Below are 27,810 nucleotides of genomic sequence, written 5' to 3' on the forward strand. Positions count from 1 at the left end.
TGGGGGCTATGGATTTAGATAGTACCCTCATGGCACTTGGGAATTGTCCTGTATTACTGAAAGTCCCAGGGCCAGTTTCTTTTTCTGGACTGTACCGATGGAATGCAGGCTTCCTAGCACTGCTCTTGAGTGCCCCCTACCATGAAGAATATTCTGTATGGGCACTGAGGTGGGGAGGAGGTGTGGGATAGGACCTATACTTCTGACTGCCCAAGTGGTACTTTGATTTCTGTTTTGTTTTATAATGTTTTATTTTTATGAATGATTCAATATTGGTTTTAAGATAATAGGGGTGTAGTTCCATATTGCTCCTACCACCAGAGCTCTGAGTCCCATTCCCTTTGTTTGAAATTCTCTCTCTCACTCTGTCTCTCTGTCTTTCTCTCATTTATGAAAAGGAAACAATGACAAAAAATCATAGGATAAGAGGGGTATAACTCCATACAGTTCCCACCACCAGAACTCTGTATCCCATCCCCTCCCCTAATAGCTTTCCAATTTATTCGTCTGGGAGTATGGACCAAAATTCTTTTTGAGGTGCTGAAGGTGGGAGTTATGACTTCTGTAATTGTTTCTACACTGGACATGAGCATTGAGAAGTCGATCCATACCCCAAGCCTGTTTCTATCTTTCTCTAGAGGGGTAGGGCTCTGGAGATGTGAGGCTCCAGGAAGTATTAGTAAGGTCATCTATCCAGGGAGGGCTTCATTTCTGAAAGTTACATAAGACATCTGAGTCCTGCTAAGTAAATAGCTTGGCAGTGGATCTCTCAACGTTCCAAAATTTAAAGACTATTTAGATTTAATTTTAAGATAAAAGCCTGAAGACATGGGGAGTGTATGAGCCTGTGCTGCTGGTTATGTGGTTTTATTGAAAAGGAATCTGTACATTTCCCACTGCCTTCTCTAGGCTGGGAAAGAGTTTCTCCCTAGGGGGAGCTCCAAGTTAAACTTTTGCCTTTCTCTTCCCATCCAGCTGCAGGTTCCTTTCTCCATTATTCTAAAAAGAAATGGATCTAACCATGATTTAGATTACTACACAGTTTGAGGAAGAGGGTTTTACACATCTGTGTGTGTAGAAGACTCATTTTACTTTCCTTTTTATCAGATTTCTCTGAGCCAGATGCTAATAAGCCGCTGAGGAACACTGAATTGGGAAAGGTTTTTGGGAAACAAGTCACAGTGGAAGGAAGTACCATGCCTGTGAACATGTTCCTTGGGATCCCCTATGCTGCACCCCCTCTGGGACCTCTAAGATTTGAGACACCAAAGCCTGCATTGCCCTGGAATGGCTTGCGAGATGCCACAATCTATCCTAAATTGTAAGACTGGACTGGGTCCCAAGAATAGTATGTGCCCTGGGAGTGGGGGCAAAGTTTTGAAGTGGAATAAAAGTCATGTAGTCAAAAGGGGAAAGAGAAGAGGAAGGAAAATAGGAAAGGAGAGGAGACTCCAGAAGAGGGCAAGTACTTCCATAATCAACATGGTCCCCAAATTGGCTGATGAGTGGAACTGAGGCAGGTATTGTTCAGAATCTGTACATTCCCGAGTTCCCTAACTGACTTTTGAAATAGAAATTTCCAGATCTGGATCCAGGAAACTACCAGCTGAAAGCTGAGTATTTTGAGGGAGAATCAGATCTTGGAACCACTGTGTTGTACTTACTGAGTCTTTTGGCTAGATGGAACTATCAAGGTGTCTCTGTGTGATCTCTATTTCAGCCTAGCTTCTGCCATCAGACTGGGTAAGGACTGTGCAGCTAAGCACACCACTGGAAAGGTTTTGAGTTCTCTCAATGTTGCTCAGTGCAAAGCCTGACCCAGTGTAAAAAAAAAATCCATGAATACCTGAATGAGTATGCTGTGTATGTTCTCTATGACATAGGGGACCTGTCAGGCAAGGAATGCCAAGTCACTGCAAATTTTTGAAATTAGGAGGAAAACTGGTTCATAGGTAAATTCCAATTCTTACTTCCAGTGCTAACATGAGTGAGAAGTAAGAACTGGAAATCCCCAAGAATATCCTAGTTCTCAGATTCTGTGAGACATTCAGCTTAGCCACATTAGTTCATGCTAAAGGAGTATTTTGGTGCCAAGAAGGGGCCCCTAAGCCATGGGAAATGAACTGTGTGGCTCAGGGGCTGAAGCCAATATACTGAAATTCATCCATCCATCTATCCATCCATCCATCCATCCATCCATCCATCCATACATACATACATACATACATCCATACATACATCTATCCATCCATCCATCCATTCATATATCCATCCATGCATCCATCCAGCCATCCATACATACATCCATACATACATTCAAAAGCAACTCAATCATGGCTCTTCATTAAGGCTATGGTGACACCACAATGGTCTAGATACAACTACCCACAAGGAGCCTGTTGAAATGGTAGTGGTGGTGGCCACATCCAGAGGAATGGCAGTTAAAACAGAATAGAATGACAAAGGCAACCACCGTGAGACAGAGAAGAGTGTTGGGGCCACACAGAACCACCTGGTCATGCCTTGAAGAGAAATAAAAATGTCTTTGTTGAATGTAGTCAGATTGTGATATTTGATCTTTGTTTCTTGCTGTTATTTCTGTTGAAGGAACTTTATCCTTTTGGGCTGACTTTTTATGTAGGGAGAGAGACAAAGTGATAAAAGGAAAGACACCACAGCACTAAAGCTTCCCCCAGTACAGTGGGGGCCAAGCTTGAACCTAGGTTCTGTGCATGACAAGGCAGATGCCTTCTCAGGTGAGCTATCTTGTCAACCATATTTCTGATTGTCTTACTGTGTGTCAGACTTGGTGCCTGACCCTGAAATGCAGAGGTGGAAAGTACAGTGTCCTAGGCCTTTAAAGTCAGCTGATTTAGGGAAAATGATACTGCTCATGAGTAAACCTAGAAGTTCTAGGAAACATAAAATATACAAGTGTTCTCAAAGAGAGTTTTGGTCTAAATGGAAAAAGTTTAGAAAGCTTCTTAGAGCAAGTAGCCTTTGGACTAAATCTGAAAGTGAAGAACATGAGGAAGTAGATGTGGGGCAAGAGCAGTCTAGGCAGAAGGATCAGCTTAAACAAAGTCCTGGATGCAGGAGGCTCCCTGTATCCCAACCTGTTGGGGAGACCTGGAAATGCCATTTTCTTTGTCTGGAGACAGAAGGAACTTAAAGAAGAAAGCCCTTGATATGCAGCCCAGTGTTGTGCCCTCTAGAGTTTTTGGAGTTGAACTAACCTGAGTCTTTGGTCTGTACCAGTGGGTTCTGCACTTAATGGTACAATTATCCTGCACAGTGTAAGTCTCTACTCAGTAATGAGATCAAAGAGAACTAACCATAGTTTGCTGTTTGTACCTCCATGGGAAATGAGGCATGACTGGGTTAGTTTCTGTATGCCTTCCCCCATCAACTTCGTTGTTGTAACAAAGGTTGGACTGTTCTAGCCTGACTTTTTGAGTCACAGAGAAACAGAGGGAGAGATAGTACAGCACTGAAGCTTCCCCAGTGGGGTAGGGACTGGGCTGGAACGTAGGTCATGTTCAAGGCAAAGCAGGGACCTTTGCCACTGAGCTATCTTGCCTGCCCTGTATGCTTCATCTGTTTAGGCCTAGGCGACTGCCAGGTCAGTTTGTTACCACAAGAACTGGCCCTTCCTGGGCAAATTTGTTGACAGAAACTCTGGGTGTTTCTTCTCTTTTCCAAGGTGTTTCCAGAATTCAGGGTGGCTACGCTCAGATCGTCATATATACAAGGTGCATTATCCCCCACTGGAAGTATCAGAAGACTGCCTGTACCTTAACATCTTTGCACCTGCCCACGCAGACCTTTGCTCCAATCTCCCTGTAAGATTGCCTGCTGTAGTGGGAAGCTTCAACTAGTAGTTTCTTGACCCAGGATCTAGGCGGTGCGAACTGGATGTTTGGATCCTGACTGAGTTCCCTGTTGGGTGAAAGGGAAATGTAATCACTTGATACATCAATAGTTTTTTTCTTTTTTAAGTCATCCTAATAACAGATTAACAATCTTCTTTTTTGAATGCTTCTTTACTGGCAGTGACTTCACCTTTTATCTTTATTTTATGTTTGCTCTATTGAGTATTTAATGGTCTGTAAACTTTTAGGAAAAGACATAGCTTTTAAAGAATGCTGCTGCTTTTTCTCTTGTTTGAGAGATCCTTTTTAAAAATATTTATTTTCCCTTTTACTGCCCTTGTTGCTTTTTTATTGTTGCTGTAGTTATTATTGTTGTTATTGATGTCGTTGTTGTTGGCTTAACGTGCTGCGCTACTGACCGACTCCCGAAATCCTTTTTTAAAGAGGATAATTGCATCCTCCAATTATTCAGGTTGCAATGAAGACAGGTAATACTGTCAAGTGTTTTGTTTAAGACTGTGAAAGATCCTTGTGTGTGTGGAAGAAGTACATTCTACCACTGAATATTTTTAAGACATGGTCCCATTATCCTCTTTCCCTCATGCCAATGCAATGGGAGACTCATAATTATGTTACAAAAGAAGCATCCATTAAACACTAACTCTATGTCAGGTACAGTGCATTGCCTCAATTACCCCACAGTGACCCAATGGGTAAAGATTATTATTAGGCCCATTCTACTAATGAAGAAGATGAGGCACAGGTAGAGCATAAGTGCCTTGCTCTGAGACATACACAGTTCCTGGTGTAAAAGTCAATGCTTTGTTCATCTATTTCTCTCTCCATATTTTTCTTCTTTTTTTCTCCCCTACCTGCTATAGTTTCTAACATGGCCTTAAAGAGAATGAAGGGGATTTGTTGTTAAATATGAAAAATGATAATAGTATTTGAACAATGTTTTATCTTCCTGGTCCCAATTTTTTTCTTTCTTTTTTTTACTAGTAGGATATATATATATATATCCTATGGTAAATATATATATATATCCTATGGTAAATATATATATATATCCTATGGTAAATATATATATATATATATCCTATGGTAAATATATATATATATATCCTATGGTAAATATTTATGTATTTACCACAGGGTTATCACTGAGGCTCAGAACCTACATGACAGATCCACTACACCCAGTGGCCATTTTTTTCTTTTATAGAACAGAGAGAAATTGAGAGGGAATTGGAGAAAGGGAGAGAGAGAGAGGGAGACCTGCAATACTGCAGGTGGGGACTGGGAGCTCTAACCCAGGTCCTTGCACATGATAACATGTGTGTTCTACTGGTGTACCACTGCCCAGACCCAATTCTAATTTTTCTGATTAGTATAGTATAGTTTCTTTACTTAAAAAAAAAAATTGTTTTTCTGTAGGTAGGGGAAAAGCCCTTAGAATAAAGCAACTTAAGCAGCTTTTTCTCTCATACATGGCTTTTAGTGGTTTCCTTCTTCTTATGGGCTATGACTTAAATGAGATTTTGTCAGTATTTTCTGAGAATTTGAAATGTGCCAGCATTATTCTGTGGACTTTAGATACCAAATCTCATTCAAACTTTATGATGACTTCATTCAGCTCACTGAATGCTTTCACATTTCTCACATCTTACAGAGGAGAAAAGCTAGCCTCAGAGAGGATTAAGTCTTCTCTGTCCAAGGTCACACAGCCAGTCAGTGGCAGAGTTGGGGAATCCAACCCAGCTACTCAGATGGCAGAGCCTACATACTTAATTTTAAACTTCTGGTGCTATTTAGGAAGGGAAGTGAGCTTTGTTTATATTTCCCTAAAGAGAATGGGGTACATTTGTGGAGAGAGGATGTGGGTGTCTAGCAAACTTACTGGAGAACTCCTCTCCCCTCCTCAGGTCATGGTGTGGATACCAGGTGGCTCTTTTGAGACTGGCTCAGCCTCCATCTTTGATGGGTCTGCCTTGGCTGCCTATGAGGATGTGCTAGTTGTGACTATCCAGTATCGGCTGGGAATATTTGGCTTCTTCAAGTAAGTTACCCCTAGTGATTGACACCCTTGACCCTTAAGGGACAGCTATGAGCCCATAGTGGGCTCAGTGCCAAACTAAGAAGAAAGGCTTTAGTGACACTAAACCAATTTGATCCAAATTAGTTGGATGATTTTTAGCAGCCTAAGTCTTAGTGGCTTAAGCAATAAAATCGTTTTTTTTTTTTTTTCCACTCAAGTAAAGCCCTATTGTGTGTTCTTGATTGACAGACATTCCTCCCATGTGGTCAGAAACCCAGGCTCTATCTTATGACTGTCCCTCTCTAGCACATCATAACTTCTGCATTTGGCCAGAAGATAAATAATGTGAGCAACTGTGCTGAGGAGACCTCTCTGAATTATTCTGGAGGTGGCACTTATCACTTCTCCCCTTTTGCTAATGGCAGAATTTAGTCACATGGCCATACCCAACAACAAGAAAACCTTAGCCCAGCTATGAACCTGGAATATAAAGAAACAGGCTGTGTGGGTAGCCAGTAGTTTCTGCCACAGGGCCCCATACCAAATACATACCTGAATATAGTCACCCCATTGTACAACTTCCACTTTCTTCTGTCCAGTAACAAAGTATTTGTATGGGGTGACTCAATGGGAACCAGACATTATATACTTGCCACATTTTATTTCAACTCACCCTCAGAAAGGCCTGTGGGAAATGTATTGTGGTAGGCCCATTCTACAGTTGAGAAAAAGATGCACATAGAGGTAGATCAATCTCCAATCCCCAGAGATTAAAGAAGAGAGCTGGAGTGCTTGATAATTTCTATGATCCTTACTGAGTACATGACAAAACCTAAGTTCTGACCAGGATTTCAAGTCAGCCAAGAGGAACTGTGAGAGGCCACTGTCAGATACTGGGGCTTCTAACTGAATCCTACCTACCTTTGAGGGGCCGTCATTGCCATGTGGACAAATGTAGGGATAGAAACAATTATGCTTTCACAGGGGGCAGAGTCAAGATGGACTTGGAAACAATTATGCTTTCACAATTAATGCCATGGTGAGAGGACAAGGCAGATGAGCAGCAGAAATAGAGGGTGGTAGTAAAAATAGAGGAGGCGCTGCATGAGGTCTGGGATGTGGCACTTGAGTTGCTACGAAAGTTTCAGTTTGGATAGGAGGGTTGGGGGAGAGTATAGTTGACAGAGACTGCTGCCTGGGCAAAGGCTAAACAGCTTGGAAGGAGATGCAGCAGCATGTTAACCTGAAGCAATGCTTGCAAGCTGTGCCTCGGGTGTAGAGCACCAAGAGGTGCTGGATTGTAGTGAAGGCAAGGAGAGCTGAGAGAACTGCCCTGATGAGAACATTCACATGCCTAGAACTGGTTTGTGTACTGGTGTTTTGTGTATGAGTTCTTGACAGAAAGATGTTCAAAAATGGTTTCTAATAGCTGGGTTCTAGTGGGTAGGAAGATGAGGATGCTGCAAGAAGTAGAGGTGGAAAGGCAGGGACAAACTTGACTGGGAATGACCTTGAATGCCAAGGGGAGCATAAAGTCTGAGGGAAGCATTCTGCTCAGAGTGGAAGAGCACAAAGATCACTCTATAGCAGAGTAGAGACTGGGCTAGGGGTGCCCAGGCTACAGGTGGGGTGTCCCAGTGAAAGTACTGCTTGGTCTATGGGAAAGCCATAGGCATGAGGCAGACCAACTAGCTAGTGACTGTAGCATTTACCCAGTGCTTTTTGTATGCCGGATGTCATTAGTCTTCACATCACCACACAAATTATAGCAATATTAGGCCCCCTATTCGATGTGAGAAAATTGAGGAAAAGCAGCTTAAATGGTGTGCTCGAGGTCTTCCAGGTCATAAATGACCAAAATATGAATCAGGATGAAGAGGAGTGGAGGACGGAAGATAAATTGGCAGGGTTTGGCTCAAGATCAGATGTGAGACAGAGAAGTGGTGGAGTTATGGACAACCTAGGAGTCCTGGACAGCGAAAGGGAGTTCACACAGAGGGGCAGAGATGAGCATAGGGACTAGAAGGGAAGTACATAATGGCCTTGAAGTTGCTCACATGCATAATGTGTACCACATAGTTTAGGCCTTCTTAAGTTCTGCACTATTTTCATTTGCTCTTCATGAATCCCTCTCCTGGGAAATGTGCTAGTTGACGGGTAGTAATAGCATGGAGACATGGGACTCTGACTAGGGTCAGACTCTTTGGATTTGAATCCCATGTCTTTTTCTGTAGACTTGGGCCAAGTATTTGCCTCACTGTGCCTCAATTTTCTGTCCATGAGAAGAGCATGTGCTTGTCATAAGATTGGGTGGTGGATTAAACTTCCCATCTTTTGCTCTCGATATTCCATCTTCAATCCCCTGCAGGTGCCTCTCATGTGTCACACCCAGTGGGAAACCTGGCTGATGCAGTTCACAGAGGAGCAGGGCAGACCATGGTGGAGAGAGGACCTAGCGGAGTAAAGAGAGAAAAGCAGCAGTGCCTACCTCAGGGGGTGGGACAACTGTAAGCATCACATTGGGGTGATGCTTACAAAAGCTTTCATCAGCTTCTCGAAGAAACCTAAATCTTAGCATGGGGTGAGAAACCAAGTCCAGTTTCTCAGCTCTCCATAAACTGTAGTTCTCCATCCTTCCCAGCAGTCAGTGGTAATGCCCTGACACTCACCCAAAACCGCTGCTTCTAAGTCCCTGAGCTGTAGATAGCCTACAGTGACCCACTGAGCATTCTCACCCTTTCTCTCCCCACCCCAGCACAGGAAACTGGCATGCTAAGGGGAACTGGGGCTTTCTGGACCAGGTGGCTGCTCTCACCTGGGTCCAGGGGAACATCCAGAACTTTGGTGGGGACTCGAACTCTGTGACCATCTTCGGGGAGTCTGCAGGAGCCATAAGTGTTTCCAGTCTTGTGAGTTTTTCTCTTTTGGACTTGAATGGACCTTGGTTGGGGGAGGTTACAAATTGAGGATGATGAATACCTCATAGGTAATAGGTTCTTCAGGTTCAACACTCAGTCTTATTCACATAGTCTCCCTTGAGCCTCACATGCTGAGTTAGGAGCTCAGTCTTATGTCATGGATGAGATCTGTCCTTGGAAGAATAAAAAGGCATTTGTATTTGAAAAGTGATTTATATTTGAAAAGTTGAAGGTTAGCAGTTGTTTAGCAGAAAAAAGAAACTGGCCGTAGCATAAAAATGTCGAAGGATGCATACAAATATTTCATTTTAACTTAACACATAAAATTCCTTCACCTGTGGTTTGACACCAGATCTTCTCTTTTTCAGAAAGTCTTCTGGCTATAAGGTTCTCCTGTCTGAATTGCCTGCAGAATCCATTGCATCTACTGCCCTTAAAGTGCAGTTTTAATTTCTGTACAGTGAGCATGAACTTTTTATTTTTGCCTCCAGGGTTATTGCTTGGACAATGCCTGCACCATGAATCCACTGCTCCTGGAGACTATTTTTTCCCCTTTTTTTGCCCTGGTTGTTTTATCGTTTTGTAGTTATTATTATTGTTTTATTGCTTTCATTGTTGTTGGATAGGACAGAGAGAAATGGAGAGAGGAGGGGAAGACAGAGAGGGGGAGAGAAAGATAGACACCTGCAGATCTGCTTCACCGCCTGTGAAGTGACTCCCCTGCAGGTGGGGAGCCGGGGACTCGAACCGGGATCCTCACACTGGTCCTTGTGCTTTGTACCATGTGCGCTTAACCCACCGCACTACTGCCCGACTCCCGGGGCATGAACTTTAAAGCAAAGTAGTCTGGAATGCAGTTCACTTAAGGGGTTTTCTGTTTCCCTCCATGTATTTTACTCTTATCTTACCTACACTGATTTTTTTTAATCACTTGCCTTTACTAAGGGTTTTTTGTTTCTACCCAAAGATAATTTTGTTTTTCTTCTCACACACATAGTTCATTGACTCCACACTATTCATCAATTGTGCAATCACATCAGCAAATACAACTGAACAAAACAAGTTTAGAAACAAACACACTTGAGACTGTCAAGAGCCCCTTAAATATAAGCATGTGCAGACATGCTAGAAAATGGAATGGTTGCTCTGAGTGGCTAGCATTTCCTGGGCATCAGTTAACACATTAATCACTGAAGTGAGGTACATAGAAGTGGGCTAAGAGAACTACTGTAGAGCATTTGACAACATACAAGGTATTTTTGATATCTTTTAAATAATCTGAGAAGACAGACTCTGTTAACAGATTTAACAACCACCATTTCATGAGTGTTTACTACTTGACCAGATACTGTTCAAAACCTTCTCTAACCACTATTTTTCTGACTCCCCACAGTAATTCTGTGATATGGGTTCAATTTTTCACTCCAGTTTTACAGGAGAGTAAACTGGCATTTACAAGTATTAAGCAAGTTGCCTGAGAGGACCCAATTAGGAACTGAAAGAACTAGCACTCACAAGTTAGACTCTTTGACTCCAAGCTCATGAGGAATCTGGACCTTGTAGAAGTTCAGTAATCTCCCCATCTTCACAGCTAGTCATTAACCACCCGCCCCCCCACCACCAGGCTTTTTTTGGTAGTGCCAAAGACCCACACATTCATGATTCCAATTCTCCCTAGGGTGATTTTTCATTTATTTTTATTAATTCAGAGAAAGCAAGAAGCAAGAAGCAGGTAGACATAGATGGAAAAAGAAGAGAGGAAGGAGGGAGAGACACCACAGTATTGCTTCACCATCTGTGAGGTTTTCCCTGGTTCTGTGGCACTCTTACGTGGTATCAAGGTTTGGGCCCATGGTCTCATGCATAGTAAGATGCACAGTCCCTTCAGTTAGTTCTATTTCTACCTGCCCTTTCCATTATTATTTTTTTAAATAAAAGAAGGAATGGTGATATGTGTGATGGGTAGGAACTCTTGGCTCTTGAATAACTTCTGCCTGGGTTTCTTGTGTTCTCTCTCTAGATTCTTTCCCCCCTGGCCAATGGCTTATTCCACAAAGCTATCATGCAGAGTGGGGTGGCTATCTTCCCTTACCTGAAGGCTGCTGATGGTGACAGGACTAAGGATGTAGGTATATTGTTAGCACCTCTCTAGATTTCTGTTCTTGGTCAGGAGGTCAAATGTTTATAAGCTATGTGTTTGACTGTCCTTACTGACCACAACCAAAGACTTTGCTGCTACTTCAAGGTCAAGGCCTGGTTGAGTAGGAAATGGGTCCAGGTATACAATATAATAATGCTATTGTATTGTATGTGTATAATATACATCTGTGTATGTGCATGTAGGAATATGTGTATGTGTTAAATGTGTTAAATGCAAGTATTGTGTGTGATAGCTCTTATATCTTATCCATGAGTGTTTGCTTGTGATATGTAACTCAGGCTTCTATATTACCAGTATATACAGTTTGTCTCTTGTTTTCACTCTGATCCAACTAGAGAACTATGTTACAAGATGTTCTAAAGCTGTAGTTCATTGGGAAATAACACTGTGACTGATTGATGTTGTCTATCATGAGACTGTGAGGGGGAGGTGAGGCATATACTCCAGATATTTGTCAACTGTCATCTTGTCTTAACACTACCAGAAAGTGAAGACCAAAAGCCTAAGGTCTATGTATCTTTCATGCCTCAGCATAGTGCCTAGAATATGTTAGGCAACTATAAATGTTTCCTGAATGAATGAGTAGTTAAGTAATATACTGATCTAGTCAATAAATATTAATCAAGCACTGGACTATAAAATCATTTCTAGGCATTACTAATTTTAGTGGTCTGTTTTCTTGCAGAAAAGATCTTATAAAAATAGCAGTGTACACCAAAAACCCAGAAAAATAGGATCATAGTATTCTAATAATACTCTCAATATACACAGAAATGATTGATTTTGGTTATATGATATGTCAAGCTACCTCAATTTGTGCATCTATTTTTTTCATTCACTGCGCATGTTTTGAGTACCCATTGTTTTCCCAGCTCTTGTGAGATAGTCATATGCTAACTTGAAAAGACAAACTCTCTGATGGCAAGGGTTTTAAACTTACTTCAGCCCATGGATACATTTAGGAGGTAGTCCTTGAACACCTACAAAGTATACAGACTCTCTCTGGGTGTCCATTTCACCATGGAGAGGGCCTCTGTAGTTTTCACTGGATTCTCAGAGAATCTATGACCACCACTTAGGACAACCATTTTTAAAGGAAGACACACACACACACACACACACACACACACACACACACAACACACACACACACATATATAATTTCAGTGAGATGGTAGGCAGGTAGAGAATATAGGTTATGGGTTGGTGGTTGGCATGAAAGAAAATTAGAGATGAAAGGAGTGCAACAGTCTGAAAAGGCATCTTGGGGGAGGTGGTAATTGGGCCTTGACTAATGAGTAAAATTGATGGAAAGGAAGAGAAAATGTGTTCAAGGCATTCCAGGTTAGCAGCAGGGTGGAGCTGAAACAGTTTGATAAGACTGACATAGAGTCATGCTTCAAATACTAATTAAGGAGTTTGCAAAGCTGCTCTTCAATCTTGGGGTTACTGGGTCCACTTAGCATCCCAGACTTGAGTTTCTGGGTTCCGTGGTGGCTAATGTCAAATGAAGCCAAAATCTTGACTTACATCCATGGTCACAGAATGACAGATCATCTCTGGCAATTGCTAGCCATGATAATGAGAGTTCAGTGAGAGAACAAGGATAATTAGTGTCGATTTGTTCTCAATATGTACACTTAGACTATCGGGAGTGAAGAAGGACAGCAGGTTGGATTTCGCTTACAAAAGCCCAACCTGTTGTTGGCTCAAGAACTTTTCCCAGTTTTGACTTTCCTAAACATTTTCAGCACCGTGTACTGACCTAGTCCTTTTCTGGAAATAGTTGCAGATGATTGCCAATATCTGTGGTTGCAAGAAGTCTGATTTCCTGATCCTGCTACAGTGCCTGAGGAAAAAATCCTCTAAGGAATTACTGGACATCCACAAGGTGAAGGAGAAGGGAAGAACTAGAAGGCAAAGTGCCCCTTGAATGGGATAAAGACAAATCCCATCATTCCCTGACTTCTTTTGTTTTGAAATTTGGAAGGATGGTGCTTGAGGATTCATAGTAATGATGGTAAAAGAAAAAATGGAATATGAAGCCCTCATGGTTAGATTTTTTTTAAATAATATTTTATTTTTTCATGAGAAATGATAGAAAGAACCAGACATCACTCTGGCACATGGGCTGCCTGGGATTGAACTTGGGACCTCATGCTTGAGAGTCCAAAGCCTTATCCACTGTGCCACCTCCCAGACCACAATATTTTATTTTTTTAATGAGAGAGATGCAGAGAGTGAGATACATATCGAGGGAGACCAGAACACTGCTCAACTCTGGTTTATGATGGTGCTGGGCATTGAACCTCAGAGGCTCAGGTCTTTAGCATAACCATTGGCTGTCTCTAGCCAACTCTCTCCCACCAACTTGAAAATCCACTCTCCTCATCATTCTGCTTAGGAAATTTGACCAGTGGTTCTTACACATAAATATATTTGAAAATCACCTGAAGGGGCTTCTTATTTTTCTCACCAGGGTTATCTCTGGGGCTTAGTGCCAGCACTAGGAATCCACTGCTCCCTAGGGAGAATCCGCCCATTTTAAAAATTCTTTATTTATTAATGAGAAAGATAAGAGGAGAGAGAGAAGAACTAGACATCATTTTAGTACATGTCTTGCCAGGGATTGAACTCAGGACCTCCTGATTGAGAGTCCAATGCTTTATCTACACTGTTCCACCTCCCATACCACTTCCTTTTTTTTATTTCTAGTTTTATTAGCTAGAACAGAGATATATTGAGAGATGACAGGGAGACAGAGAGAGTCAGAGAAAGTTAGACACCTGCAGACCTGTTTCACTGCTCATGAAGTGAACCCCCTGCAGGTAGGCATCAAAGACTTGAACCTAGGTCCTTGTACTTGATAATATGTGTGCTTAGCTGTGTGTGCCACTGCCCAACCCCTGAGGGCCTTGTTCAGAAACATTGGCTGGATTCTACCATGGAGAGTTTTTTATTTGGCAGACCTAGGGTGGAGCATGAGAAATATGTACTTCTAACAAGTTTCCAGGTGAGGTTGTTGTATAATTCACAGTTTGCTACTATCATGAAAATAGTAGTCTGAGAACTACTGTTCTAGGCTACTTTTCCCTGAGGCAGATGCCATTCCTATTCCTGTTATTATTTAGAAGATGAAAATTAAGGAAGGCAGAGCTGTGGTCCTTTGCGTAAGTGGCAAGGCTGGTCAAGCAGCACTCTTGTATTGGAATGAGTGCAGAGTGGCTTATTCTCCTTTCTTAATGCATTTTTTGTCGACCACTAGAAAGGGTTGACTTAGTTTGGTCAGGGACGTGGAGAATCTGTGAATCTGTGAACAGAATTAACTGCTATTTCTTCTTCTTTTCCTTCTTCTTTATTTCAGAAAGCCAAGTCTTTCACTCGAGTGATTGATGGTTCTTTTTATCCCGATGAGCCTTTATCGCTATTGACTCATAAAACATTTAATCCAGTTCCCTCTATCATTGGTGTCAACAACCACGAATGTGGCTATCTGCTGCCCATGGTAAGTGTTCCAGCTGAGCTTCATCACTCTTTCTCTTTCTTTTTAAATCATTTTATTAAGGAAGGTTAATTATTTATAGTACAATTGTTGGCATATAGATTAAATTTATCATCTCATCATAATAGGTATCTACAAAACACTCTCACCACCAATATAGGTCCTTTTACACCATCATGCACCAGGACCCCTGAGCCCACATATTCTGCCCCCCTTCTTGAATCCTTTGCTTTGGTGCAATACACCAAACCCAGCCCAAGATTTCCTTTGTGTTTCCCCTTTCTTATTTTTGTTTCTTAAATTTCACCTTCAAATGAAAATTAAATTTCACTTCCTATTCATCCTTCTCTTTTTGGCTTATCTTATTAACATGATTCCTTCAAGCTCCATCCAAGATGAGAAGAAGAAGGTAACTTCATCATTCTTAATTGCTGAGTAATATTCCACTGTGTTTATATACCACAACTCTCTAAGCCACTCATCTGTTGTTGGACACCTGAGTTACTTCCAGGTTCTGGCTACTGCAAATTTTACTGCTATGAACATAGGTGTACATAGATCTCTTTGGGTGGGTGTGTTTGTTTCCTTTGTTTAACTTTTACTTATAAAAAGGAAACACTGATAAAAACCATAGGATAAGAGGGGTCCAAGTCCATACAGTTACCACCACCAGAACTCATTATCTTATCCCCTCCCCTGATAGCTTTCCTATTCTTTATCCCTCTGGGAGTATGGACCCAGGATCATTATGGGGTGCAGAAGGTAGAAGGACTGGCTTCTATAATTGCTTTCCCGCTGAACATGGGCATTAACATATAAAACCCATATGAAGTTAACATATAAAGCCAAACAAATTGTTGAAAATCTTGAACCTAAAGGCTGGAATAGTTCAGATGAAGAGTTGGGGAGGGGGTCTCCATTTTGTAGATCACATCAAATCAATGGGGTTTACAATCAACCAACAATATTTATATGCCTTTCCCATATTTGGGAGCTACTCTCTTCCCTCATCCAGCTTTCTGGTCCTTTTTGCAGCCATTACATCATCTGCCCAGACAATAACTTGGATCCACCTGCATATCAGATGTGAGGCTCAGAAAAAAAAAAAAAAAAGCTAGTATAGCCATGGGCCTTTTGGAATATAACTAAAATAGGACTACTAAATATCTACAAAACGGAGACCCCCCCCCCCCCGCCACCAGCTCTTCATTTGAACTATTCCAGCCTTTAGTTTCATGATTAGTCAACAATTTGTTTGGCTTTATATGTTAACTCTTTTTTCAGTCACCAGGTTCCAGATGCTACCATGATGCCAACTGCATTTCTCTGGGCAGATGACTCCACCAATGTGTCCTGGAGCCCCGCTTCCCCAGAGCCCTGCCCCACTAGGGAAAGAGAGAGACAGGCTGGGAGTATGGATTGACCTGTCATTGCCCATGTTCAGTGGGGAAGCAATTACAGAAGCCAGACCTTGCACCTTCTGCACCCTATAGTGACCTGGGATCCATACTCCCAGAGGGATAAAGAATAGGAAAGCTATCAGGGGAGGGAATGGAATATGGAGTTCTGGTGGTGGGAATTGTGTGGATTTGTACCCCTCTTATTCTATGGGTTTTTTCAGTGTTTCCTTTTATAAATAAAAATTAAATGAATAGGGAAGCTCTCAAGGGAGAGGACTGGATATAGAGCTCTGGAGATGGGCATTGTGTGGAAATGTACCCCTCTTATCCTGTATTCTTGTCAGTATTTCCATTTTATAAATAAATAAATAAATAAACATAAAAAGAAAGAAAATTAAAAAAAATTAATGGGGAAAGGCTATGGACAGAATATTCACCAGAGATCCAAATGGCTAACTGACATATAAAAATGCAAATGAAGACAAAATGAGATACCACTTCACTCATGTGAGAATGTCACATATCAGAAAGGACAGTAACAGCAAATGTTGGAGAGACTGAGGCAGCAAAGAAATATTTCTACTCTGCTGGTGGAAATGTAAATTGGACCAACCCCTGTGGAGAGCCACGTAGAGAAGTCTCAGAATGCTAGAAATGGACTTACCTGTCTCTCTATTTAAAAAACAAAAAACAAAAAACAAAACGAAACTTAGCCTGAAACAGTGAAACCCCAGTGATAAGAGAAAAAGTAGTAAAACGAAGTTTATTCTATTTGAGCTTGGTTGTTTCACGTCACTGATGACTTTCTGGAATCCCTGAATTTAGTGTCCAAAAGTACTGATGTTAAGCTGTGACCTGTACTGGTTTTCTAGTGCTGCCATGACAAAATACTACAGCTAGGATGACTTACATAATGGGAATTTATTTTCTGAGGTCTTAGAGACCAGAACACCATGATCACAGTGTTGGTAGATTTGTTGTCATTTGAGGCTTGCAGGTACCTGCTTTCTCAGTATGTTCATACATTTTTTTCCTGTGTGTATGCCCACACAGGTGTGTGTGTTGTGTGTGTGTGTTTGCATATTTGTTCATATAAGATGTTGTATCCAAACATCTTATATGAACACCAGTCAGCTTGGATTAGGGTCCACCCTCATTTTTGCTTACTGACTTCTTTAAATACTCTATCCTATAATCATATTCTGAAATTAGAGGGCTAGGGCTTCAACAAAGGAATTTGGAAAGGACATGGTTAGATGGTCTTTCCACAATACAGGGAATGGTACTGCTTGACCAACCCTCTGAGGCTGCTCCTGTCCATGGCTTCGTAGGAACTAAAAAGGTTCCTAATTCTTCCCAGCCTCCCTTCTAGAAGACAGGTGCTGTTTTCCTATCTGAAATCCTAATATGCTCACAAATTACACTGGCTTCTCTCCATAGAAGGAGTTTCCTGGGGTCCTTAATGGTGTCAACAAATCTCTTGCCATGTATTTGATACGCACAGTCTTGGTAAGTGAACCTGGGCAATGATTTCCTTGGGTCACAGTCAGGTTGAGGGGCTAAAGGGACAGCTATTTCTCCTTCATTCAGTAGTTATTTATTTATTCAGAAGAATTTTCATTCCCTTATCCATAATGTCAATGATCCAAAGAGCTCTGAAAACAGTATTTCTGTAATTCATTTAGTAGCCAAACCTGTCTTAGCTTCTGCTGAACCTCTAGTCTTTATTATTCCCACACATCCATTTACTCTTTTTCTTTTATTGCCACTGGGTCTAGCTGGGCTTGGTGCCAGCACTATGAATCTGCTGTGCTCTGCAGCCATTTTACCCCTATTTTATTTGATAGGATAGAAAAAAATTGAGAGGGGATAGGGAGATAGAGAGAAAGAAAGATACCTGCATTCTCCCTGCAGGTGGGTAGCAGGGGCATGAACCCAGGTCCTTATGCATGATAACACGTGCAGTTAACTTAGTGTGCCACCACTTGATCCCCATCACTCACTTTTTAATTTTTTTCTGAGTCTGGGAATTAATGCAGGAACATGTGTGATTGTACATGTATGATGACACTGCAAAGCTGCCACCCAATGTTGACTTTTCCCTCTATTTAATTGAAAGAGGAGACACACAGAGAGAGATACCATAGCACTATTCTACCGCTCCATTACCATCCATGATGATCCCATTTTTGTGTAGAAACTTGAATCAGGGTCTTGCACATGATAAAACATGTGATTAATTGATTAAGTGATTAATTGGATGATCTATCACCTGCCCCTCATTTCATGCTTATCCCACTATTGATCTGTTCCCAGGTAGACATTAATATGAGTATAGGGTGTTACCTTGTCTCCCTGACCTTCCAAGCCTATTATTTAACATGCATAATCTATAAGAAATATTCTACATTCTGAAAAGTACTGATTTATGAGACATACCTAGACCTGTAGCTACTACAGGTCAGCCAAATACTGTGCTTCTTCTTCTAGTGTTTGCCCTTCTTCCGTAGCCAGTTAACAGCGTCAGGTTGAACCTGATGTAAAGTTTCAAGACCTCCTTTGAATCTGCAGAGGTGGCAGTCATTCTAGGAACTTGAGAACTAGTACCTGATTGTTTATTCATGGATTCACTACACAGATATAGTCCAGACATGAGGATACATAGATAGACTTCTTTCCTTCCTGCCTGCTAAGCAGTTTATTCAGTGTGTATTCTATGCCTTTCTATTTCATTCATTCACTGATCAAGTGTTTATTGAGGCTCCATATACCCTAGCACTTCCTAAGGATCTGAGGTATTATGAGAGGCAGCCCCTTTGCATTTGAGGAAAGTATTAACTGTTGGGGTGATCAGACATGATGAGATATTTCAATGTAGTGCTACATGAGCCATAGCAGGTGAATGTCTGATGCTTTGAGGGACCCACAAGAGGGAACAATTGGCTTCCTTGAGGAAAAGGGTATTGAGGATGAGTTAAGTTTGTTTGGCTGGTGGAAGAAGATAGAATGAGGAAGGCCTTAAGAACTAAGAAGATGGGAGTTGGGTGGTAGCACAGCGGGTTAAGTGCATGTGGTGCCAAGCGCAAGGACTGGCGTAAGGATCCCGGTTCGAGCCCCTGGCTTCCCACCTGCAGAGGAGTCGCTTCACAGGTAGTGAAGCAGGTCTGCAGGTGTCTCTCTTTCTCTGCCCCCTCTGTCTTCCCCATCTCTCTCCCTTTCTCTCTGTCCTATCCAACAATGATGACATCAACAACAATAATAATAACTACAATAATAAAAAGCAAGGGCAACAAAAGGGAAAATAAATATAAAAAATTTTTTTAAAAAGAACTAAGAAGACCAACTAGGAGCAGAGGAGTGTAAAGAGATTAGAAGGTACATACTATATGGAAGAAATATAAACCATATAAACCCCAGGGAGCAGGACAGAAGATGAGGGGCATGATTCCATTTTTGCTTTAAACGTGGGACTGATTAGCAGCAGAGAGTAAACTACAGGGTCTAAGGCTTAGAGGGAATGTTTAATGAGTCTTCTCTGTCTGATAATGAGAGTCGCAAGTAAGATTTAGGAATAAGTTATTTAGTTATAAGTCAGACAGTAGAGTTTCTCAGACTTATTTGAAGATTTTTTAAGGAGATTGTCATTGATTCAGAAAAGTGAAAGTTTGAATGAAAGGATACTTTAGAGGAGAAGATACCTTGAGTTAGGTCCCAACTATGAGTGATTGTTTCTGAGTGACAGAGAGGCATGTAGGTTGTGACTAGGAACATGGAATTTGGATGAAAATAAACTTGTGAGCTCATTATGGTTTCACCAGTTTGGATAAACCAGCCTCAGTTCCCTTGGGACTGTAATATTTGCATTCTAATGTTGCTGTGTGAATTAAATGAGATTATATGTGTAACTTACTCAGAAACATACCTGTACATGCACAGTCTTAACATATTGCCCGTTGTTGACCTGAATTTACTGTAAGCTTGATGTTTTACAGCATATCCCTCCCCAATGTTTGCATGTGGTGGCTAAAGAATACTTCCCTACCAAACACTCTTTGACTGAAGTACGGGATGCTTTACTGGACTTGTTCGGAGATGTGTTATTTGTGGTCCCAGCACTGGTCACTGCTCAGTATCACAGAGGTGAGTCTCAGTCCCTGAGCCCCTGGACCACAGCCCAGAAAGGCTGGTCACTGGAAGGATCCCTGTTACCTGAAGACTAGCTGCTTTATCTGCTTTCTGTTCTCTTACTAAGAGCGGGTTGGTCCTAAGGTATCTGAGATAGAATCTTGCATGCTAATGTTTGCAATCCCTCTGCCTTTCAGAACTCAGGAATATTGACTAGTTCTTATTTCTGTTCCTTCTCCTTCTCCAGGATTATGTGGAAAATGTCTACATCCTCATCATTTTCTGAGGTCCTTCTCTAGGATACCTTTCTCCTGGGAAAAAGTGATAGTTTTTCAAGCATTTTAGCTAGAAGGAGTAGTGCAACAATCAGAAAGAGAAATTACTTGTGGAGACACAAACTCTTACTCTCCATTCCCCTAACATTATTTTATTGGGGTGTTAATGGTTTACAATCCAATTGCTGACTTGTGGACTTCTTTTCACAAGACCTATCAAAGGTCTCCTGTGTGCTTGGTACTATTCTAGACTCTGGAGTTATCAATAAACAAAACAAAAATCCTACTACTATAAAACTCACATTCTAAAAAAACATTTTAAAGAAAACTCACATTCTAGTCAAGAATACTAATAACATAAAGTTACTGTATATACTTTTATATAGTGATAACTATAGATTAGAATGAAGATGGGTAGAAGAAGGTATCAATGACAGGGTACTGTAACAGATACTGAGTTGGGGACTTGGTGGTATTTCACCCAGTGGAATACACATATCATCATATCTAAGCCCTTACTTGCCACCAACCCCCCCACACACACACACACACAAGAGAGAAGCTTTGGGAGTGGTGGAGCAATACTATAGATGTCTTCTCTTCTTACTCTGTATATCTCTACCTCTCTCTCCCTATGTCTTTCACTCTATATATGTAAAAGAAAGAGAAAAGGTACTAGGTTATAAACTTTCTTAAGGTGACAGGTAAGATAGGCCCTCATAGCTGATTCTTAAATCTGACAACATGAATGTCACTGAAAACCTTGAGAGACGCTATTTTGATGGAATGTTGAAGGTAAAAAGTATGACTAAAATCCATTTAATAAAACTAATCTCTAAATACAGTCTAAACCTCAATTAAGCAGTGAGTAGTGGTTTTGAATAAGAAAGTTAACTGACTCCAAAACTGACATAAAATTGCAAGAATAACCAAAACAATACTGAAAGCAAATGGTAGTTTTGGGTAAGTTGGAAGTTATCTGATTTCAAGACTTATATTTCAGCTACAGTAATTAAGAAAGTCTAATATTGATGAAGCATAGTCAAACAGAACATAGTATAGAAAACAGACAGGGAGTCAGGCGGTAGCACAGTAGGTTAAGCGCAGGTGGCGCAGAGCTCAGGACTGGCGGAAGGATCCCAGTTCGAGCCCCGGCTGTCCACCTGCGGGGGAGTCACTTCACAAGAGGTGAAGCAGGTCTGCAGGTGTCTTTCTTTCTCTCCCCTCTCTGTCTTCCCCTCCTCTCTCCATTTATCTCTGTCCTATCTAACAACGATAACATCAATAACAATAACAATAATAACTACAACACTGAAAAACAACAAAGGCAAGAAAAGGGAAAATAAATAAATAAAACAGTTAATGGGATTTCAACAAAAGTGCTAAGATATTTCAATGGAGAAAGGAAATTCTGTTCAAATACGTATCTGGAATAACTTAGTATTTAGGTAGAAAAAAAATGTGCCTTGACTGCATAGGTCACATAATACATAGTTTTAGAAAAAACATAGAAAATAGTTTAAACGGTGGAGGGTAGATAGCATAATGGTTATGCAAAGAGACTCTCATGCCTGAGGCTCCAAAGTCCTAAATTCAGTCCCCCCACACCACCATAAGCCAGAGCTGAGCAGTGCTCTGGTAAAAAAAAAAAAAAAAAGAAAATAGTTTGAAATGAATTTTAAATTTAATATAAAAACTAAAATTGCACTTAAGAATTTTTAAAGATTTTGTTTGTCAAAAAATGCTGTTAACAATAGTAGTAGCAAAAATGATGGAGTGGGGATCTCCAAAACCCCCAGTTTTTCCACAAAAGCACAAACTGATGAAGATTTTATCAATCAATTTAAGAGAATTCTGGAAATAAGCTTTTACAGCAAGCAAATAAACAAGACCCAAACTCTTGGGTCTTGGAGAACTTTGTGCCATTTTATGTACTCTTGCACCTCCTGTCCAGCTAGTTGATATTCTTAAATACAACCACAGGACGCATATTCATAGGACTAGTTCCCAGCACTGGAGAGAAGAATGGACCTTATTTCAAAGAATTGTCATTGTCATTCTTTCACCTAACTCATAACTCTCTCAGGGCTCAGGGCACTACCTAAAGACAAGCTATCAAATTCCAACTGAGTGAAAGGCTAGAAAAGACACTTCATAGAAGATAACATAAAAAAGCCAAAAGCAGGTGAAAAGGTGCTCAACATGATAAGCTACAAGAAAATGCAAAATAAATCTCAAATGAAGCAATCAGTTACACCAACTAGAATGAAGAACATTAAAAATTTAAAATATATGAAGAAGTATTTCTAAGAAAGTGAAATGTTCAGAAACTTCTGGTAGTAATATAAAATAGCACATTCTGAAAAAAAAATTCAATTTCTTTTTTTGTCTATATTGGGAGGATTAATGGTTTATAGTCAACACTGAAATACAGTAATTGGTACATCTGTAACATTTCTCAGTTTTCCACATAACCCCACCTAGGCCCTTCTCCACCATCATGCTAAAAATTTAATTTCTTACACTCACCCTATTACTTTAGTAAATCCCTAGGTATTTACTAAAGTGAAATAATATATATATATATGCACATATATATATATATATATATATATATATATCCGCAGAACAATTTATATATGGCTATCCACAGAAAATTAAACATAAGGGCTTATAACAGGAAGGAACTGAAATATCTGTCATTAGATCAGTCAATAAACAAAATTATGATATACTCATAATGTCATACTACGCAGTATTTTTTTTTTAACATAAGCAGCTATTGATATACTCAGTAGCATGAATGAATCTCCAAAACATTATGGTGGGCAAAAAAGTTAGGCACAGACAAATACATGTTCTTAGTCATGCATTGCTGTGAAAGTCAAGAGCAAAATTAAATGATAGGTATACAAATTTGGGTTGTCCCTTAGTAAGGATATGTAGGGGACATTTCTTGGATGATGGAAAATGTTCTATATTCTGACATGGGTTACATACATATGTATTACATTTTTAAAATCCCATAAAATTATATACTTAAAATCTGTGCTTTTTATAGTCTATAAATGATATTTCAATTAAAAGAAAGAAAATAAGAGGTAAGGAGCAATGTTAGTAAGTATAAGAGAATTATATTATGGGATCTTGCTAGAATGGATTTAGAGAAATAAAGCCAGTAGTTAGAGGGAAAGCCGAGACTGTATGTGTGTGTGTGTATACCTGCCCATGCATATGTTTACTTGTGCATGTATGTGTACATGTGTCTGCATGTGTTTTTCATGGGAGACTTCATGAGAAAGCTTGCTATTGATGGTAGAGAAAAACTGTTTTTTCAGGAAAAAATGGACAAAATTACAAAAACCTTTAGTTAGCAAATAACTAGAGAAAGGTATGATACCCAGTACCTTGTAAGCAGTAGTTATTTTTCCTGATTGTATTCAGGCAGTTGAACCAGGGTCTGTCAGAGGTTACAAGGGAGAACTTTCTCAGTATGAAAAGTTTTTAAAGTACTACTGTTATTCTCTCAGGTCTTGGGCTCTGAGGATAGCTATAGCAGGAAATGTCAACCTTAATTTAGGAAAGTGAAAGTTAGCTTGATTTGGGTTAACTCTTATCTCTGGGTTGTCTTTCCTGTGTGTTTGTAAATACAACATGAGATGGGGGTTGGGAGTGTAGGGTCAGCCCCTGTTCCACCCTGCATGCCAGCCTGCCCTGGACCCTTCCCTACAATTTGCAGGTGCTGCTGCACCAGTCTACTTCTATGAGTTTCAACACCGACCTCAATGCTTTCATGACACAAAGCCAGCTTTTGTCAAAGCGGACCACACTGATGAAATCCGTTTTGTCTTTGGAGGTGCCTTCCTGAAGGGCAACGTTGTCATGTTTGGTAAGGACCTGACTCCAGGGGAACTTCCTGCTCTTGTAGGGATTCGAGCTCAGGATAAGCTGGGTAGAAAACACAGTTCTCCACTGTTAGAATGAAGCCCCTCAATCACTGCAGCACTATGCAGGGATTGTCATTAAGCTATGACTTACAGATACTTCCTTGCCATGGAAAATGCTCTCACCATATTTTTAGCAACGATGTAAAAAAGCTGTCAACAGTGTTTCTCTTTGTATTAAAATCTGCGGGAGGGGCTGGGGACACTCATATAATCTTTCTCTCTCTCTCTCTCTCTCTCAACTAGAACCACTTTCTTCTTTCTCTCTGACTGCTGGCCCCAACTTCCCTGTCCTTCCCACATCTTCCAGGAAGCTACCACCTGGGGCTTTAAAAGGCAAGAACCAAGCTTTTCATAATTTTAGCCCAAAGTGATGCTGATGTAAATTATCTAAGGTAAATGTTTGTGAACTGTTAGTAATGGTCTTAACTCATTTTTTCCCCCTGAGTTTATGATATGTTCTCAATAACTAGCTCATACTGATCTCTTGATAATCAGGACACAACAGAGTGCATTTCACACTGTGATCTTTTCATTATTTTTATTTATTTATTTCTATCTTTTTTTTTTGCCTCCAGGGTTATTGCTGGGGTTCGGTGCCTGCACTACAAATCCACTGCTCCTGGAGGCCATATTTTCCCTTTTTGTTGCCCTTGTTGTTTATCGTTGTTGTTGTTGTTGTTATTATTGCTGTCATTGCTGTCATTGTTGTTGGATAGTACAGAGAGAAATCGAGAGAGGATGGGGACAGAGAGGGGGAGAGGAAGATAGACACCTGCAGATCTGTTTCACTGCCTGTGAAGCGACCTCCCCTGCAGATGGGGAGCCAGGGACTTGAACCAGGATCCTTACGCCAGTCCTTGTGCTTTGTGCCTGTGTACCTAACTTGCTACACTACCGCCATACCCCCTAGTCATTCCTGTCTTATAGTACAGATAATAATACCTGCTACACTACCGCCATACCCCCTAGTCATTCCTGTCTTATAGTACAGAGTAGTAACTACCTCCTTCCATAAGGATTAAATGAAACAGTTCACATGAAGTACACAGTGAGTTTTAGTAAATGTTACTGTTATTATTACTTCTTAACTCTTACTAGTTAGGACTCCCAAAACCAGAAAAAAAAGTGAACATATGTATCAAATGTTTAAATTTCCTGATATCTAAAGAACTCCTAACATCGATGAACAACCAAATCAAAATGTAGATAACATAAATGGAAAGGAAACACAAGTGAATTAAATATGAAAACCCAGCAACCTTGATTGAAACATCATTTTTCATCAGTCAAGGTAGGAAATAGCAGTACATTTTATATAATCTATTCAAGCAGGTGTGAGGTAACAGCCTCGTATATTCATGGAAAAATATCAAAGTGTAAAATGCCTTCTATTTTAGCCTTGCACTTCATTCAACCTTCTAATCTTTGTACATGGGCCCTTCCACATGTGCAAAAATACAAGTACAGTGGAGGTTGGGTGGCAGTCACCTGGTTAAGCTCACATAGTATGAAGCCAAGGACTCACACAAGGATCCCATTTCGAGACCCTAGCTCCCCACCTGAAGTGGGGGAGGGTCACTTCATAAGCAGTGAAGCAAGTCTGCAGGTGTCTATCTTTCTCTCTCCCACTCTATCTCCCCCTCCTCTCTCAATTTCTCTCTCTCCTACCCAATTAAAAAAAATGATTGCCAGGAGCAATGGATTTCTAATGCAGGCACTAAGCTCCAGTGATAACTGTGGAGGCAAAAAAAAGGGGGGGAAACAATGTAATGATCCAGTCATAGAATACTAGATGCATGAATTGCATATTTGCTTACAGTTGGGTGTAAATGTAATATATATACACCTATATCACATTTATATAACAGTAAATGGAAATACACAAAGCCTTATAGTAACATTTTGGAACTACCTTCTAAAGACATACTTTTAGTAAAAATAGAAAGATGCAGGGTATTTATTCATTATAGTTTCAAGTTTATAAAATAGTGTGTGCATCTCCTGGCCCTGGAGGCACTGGAACAGCGATTGCCTTTCAGGCTAGTTTAGTAACTAAGCTTGAGGAAGAAATAGAAGGGAAGCTTGTTTCAGCAGATGCTCTTTCTGCCATTTGGATTTTGTATTTTCAGCAAATATTACTTTTACAAAAAAAAATGACTAACAGGAATGAGGGCTAGCAATATCAGTGAACTAATTGTGGGAGTAGAGAGAGTTGGTCTCTGTCCCCAGTGAATTTCCAGCCTTAAGGGGATGGCTGGCAGAGCAGGGTGTGACAAAATACTGTGTGTTCAGCTATGACAATTTGGAAGCTATGAGCAAGTCACAATTGCACAGTTGCAGGGGAGCCTCAGTACACAAAGTGAGCAGGCCACTTATAAACTGGTGAAGATTCCACAGGAGAGAGAAGTATGAAAGTAATTTATCTGGGGCCAGGAAGGGAACTACCCCATTAAGTGCACATAATGCCATGTATAAAGACCCAGGTTCAAGCCTCTGTCTCTGTCCCTACCTGCAGGGGGGAAACATCACAAGTGGTGAATCAGGTCTACAGGTGTGTCTCTTGCTCTTTCCCTCTTTATCTCCCCTAACCCCTCTCAAGTTCTATGTATCCTATCTAATAAGTAAAGAAAAGTGGGGTGGTGGGGTGGGGGTATGGCTGCTAGGAGCAGTGGACTTGTCTTGCAGGCATCAAACCCCAATGATAACCCTGGTGGCAAAAAAAAAGTCTTCTTTTTGAACTTCTGGAATACAGTTCTGAGAGTGGCTTTTGTGATTATCTCCTTCAGAAGATGCCACTGAGGAGGAGAAATTGCTGAGTATGAAGATGATGAGATACTGGACTAACTTTGCTCGGACTGGGTAAGTAAACTTCTATTCTCCCCCCTCCCCCTTTAGGTGTTTGTGGATGAAAAACTCACTCTTCTGTTCTCACTTCCAGGAATCCTAATGGAAAAGACCTGCCTCTGTGGCCTGCCTATAGCCAACAACGCAAGCAGTATTTGCAACTGGATTTGAACATAAGTGTGGGAGAGAGACTGAAAGAGAGGGAGGAGAAGTTTTGGACAAATACCCTCCCCCTAGTACTGTATACTTCTGGAGTGGTCCTCAAGTCTTTTCATTCCTTGATCTTTCTTTCTCTCCTCCCACCTTTATTCTTCTCCTTTGCTTCTTAAGAACTGATTCTTTGTCATTTTGGTTTTCCTTCTCCTCCTGTACGCTCTACCATAATCATTAGCTTTATCTTGTGTTTAATTATGGAATCAGCAGTTCTCAGTGGTGTTTAGTGGATTTTGGGAAAGATCTTTAGGAATTCCTTTCAGCATCAACAGTGCAATTTGCTTTGGAAGACGACCACATTTTGTCAATACACCTGTAAGAGCTGGCTTATTGTCATGACAATGATCTTGTTAGTTATATTAAAATAAGACTGTAAAATATATACAAGGAACAGAATTTAATTCTGTCTTGAGTCTTACCACCTTCGTTATTCAAGATAAAGTGGACTTTCTGAATCAGGAGAACATATATATACATATAAATATATATTCTGTTACTCAGGAGATGTATGGGAG

General features: G+C 40.6%; 1 protein-coding gene across 1 annotated transcript; it reads left to right on the forward strand.

The window, feature by feature from the left end:
• Positions 1-8: 8 nt before the first annotated feature.
• On the forward strand, positions 9-27,810 carry CES5A (carboxylesterase 5A). Its single transcript, XM_016192376.2, has 13 exons — positions 9-180; positions 1,108-1,321; positions 3,704-3,842; positions 5,798-5,931; positions 8,666-8,819; positions 10,849-10,953; positions 12,776-12,880; positions 14,354-14,494; positions 17,332-17,400; positions 19,884-20,031; positions 24,031-24,180; positions 27,025-27,097; positions 27,177-27,810. Exons 1-13 carry the CDS (start codon positions 9-11, stop codon positions 27,409-27,411), a joined length of 1,839 nt encoding a protein of 612 aa, XP_016047862.2. The 3' UTR covers positions 27,412-27,810.

This window comes from Erinaceus europaeus, chromosome 2, assembly GCF_950295315.1.
Source record: "Erinaceus europaeus chromosome 2, mEriEur2.1, whole genome shotgun sequence".
NCBI lineage: Eukaryota > Metazoa > Chordata > Mammalia > Eulipotyphla > Erinaceidae > Erinaceus > Erinaceus europaeus.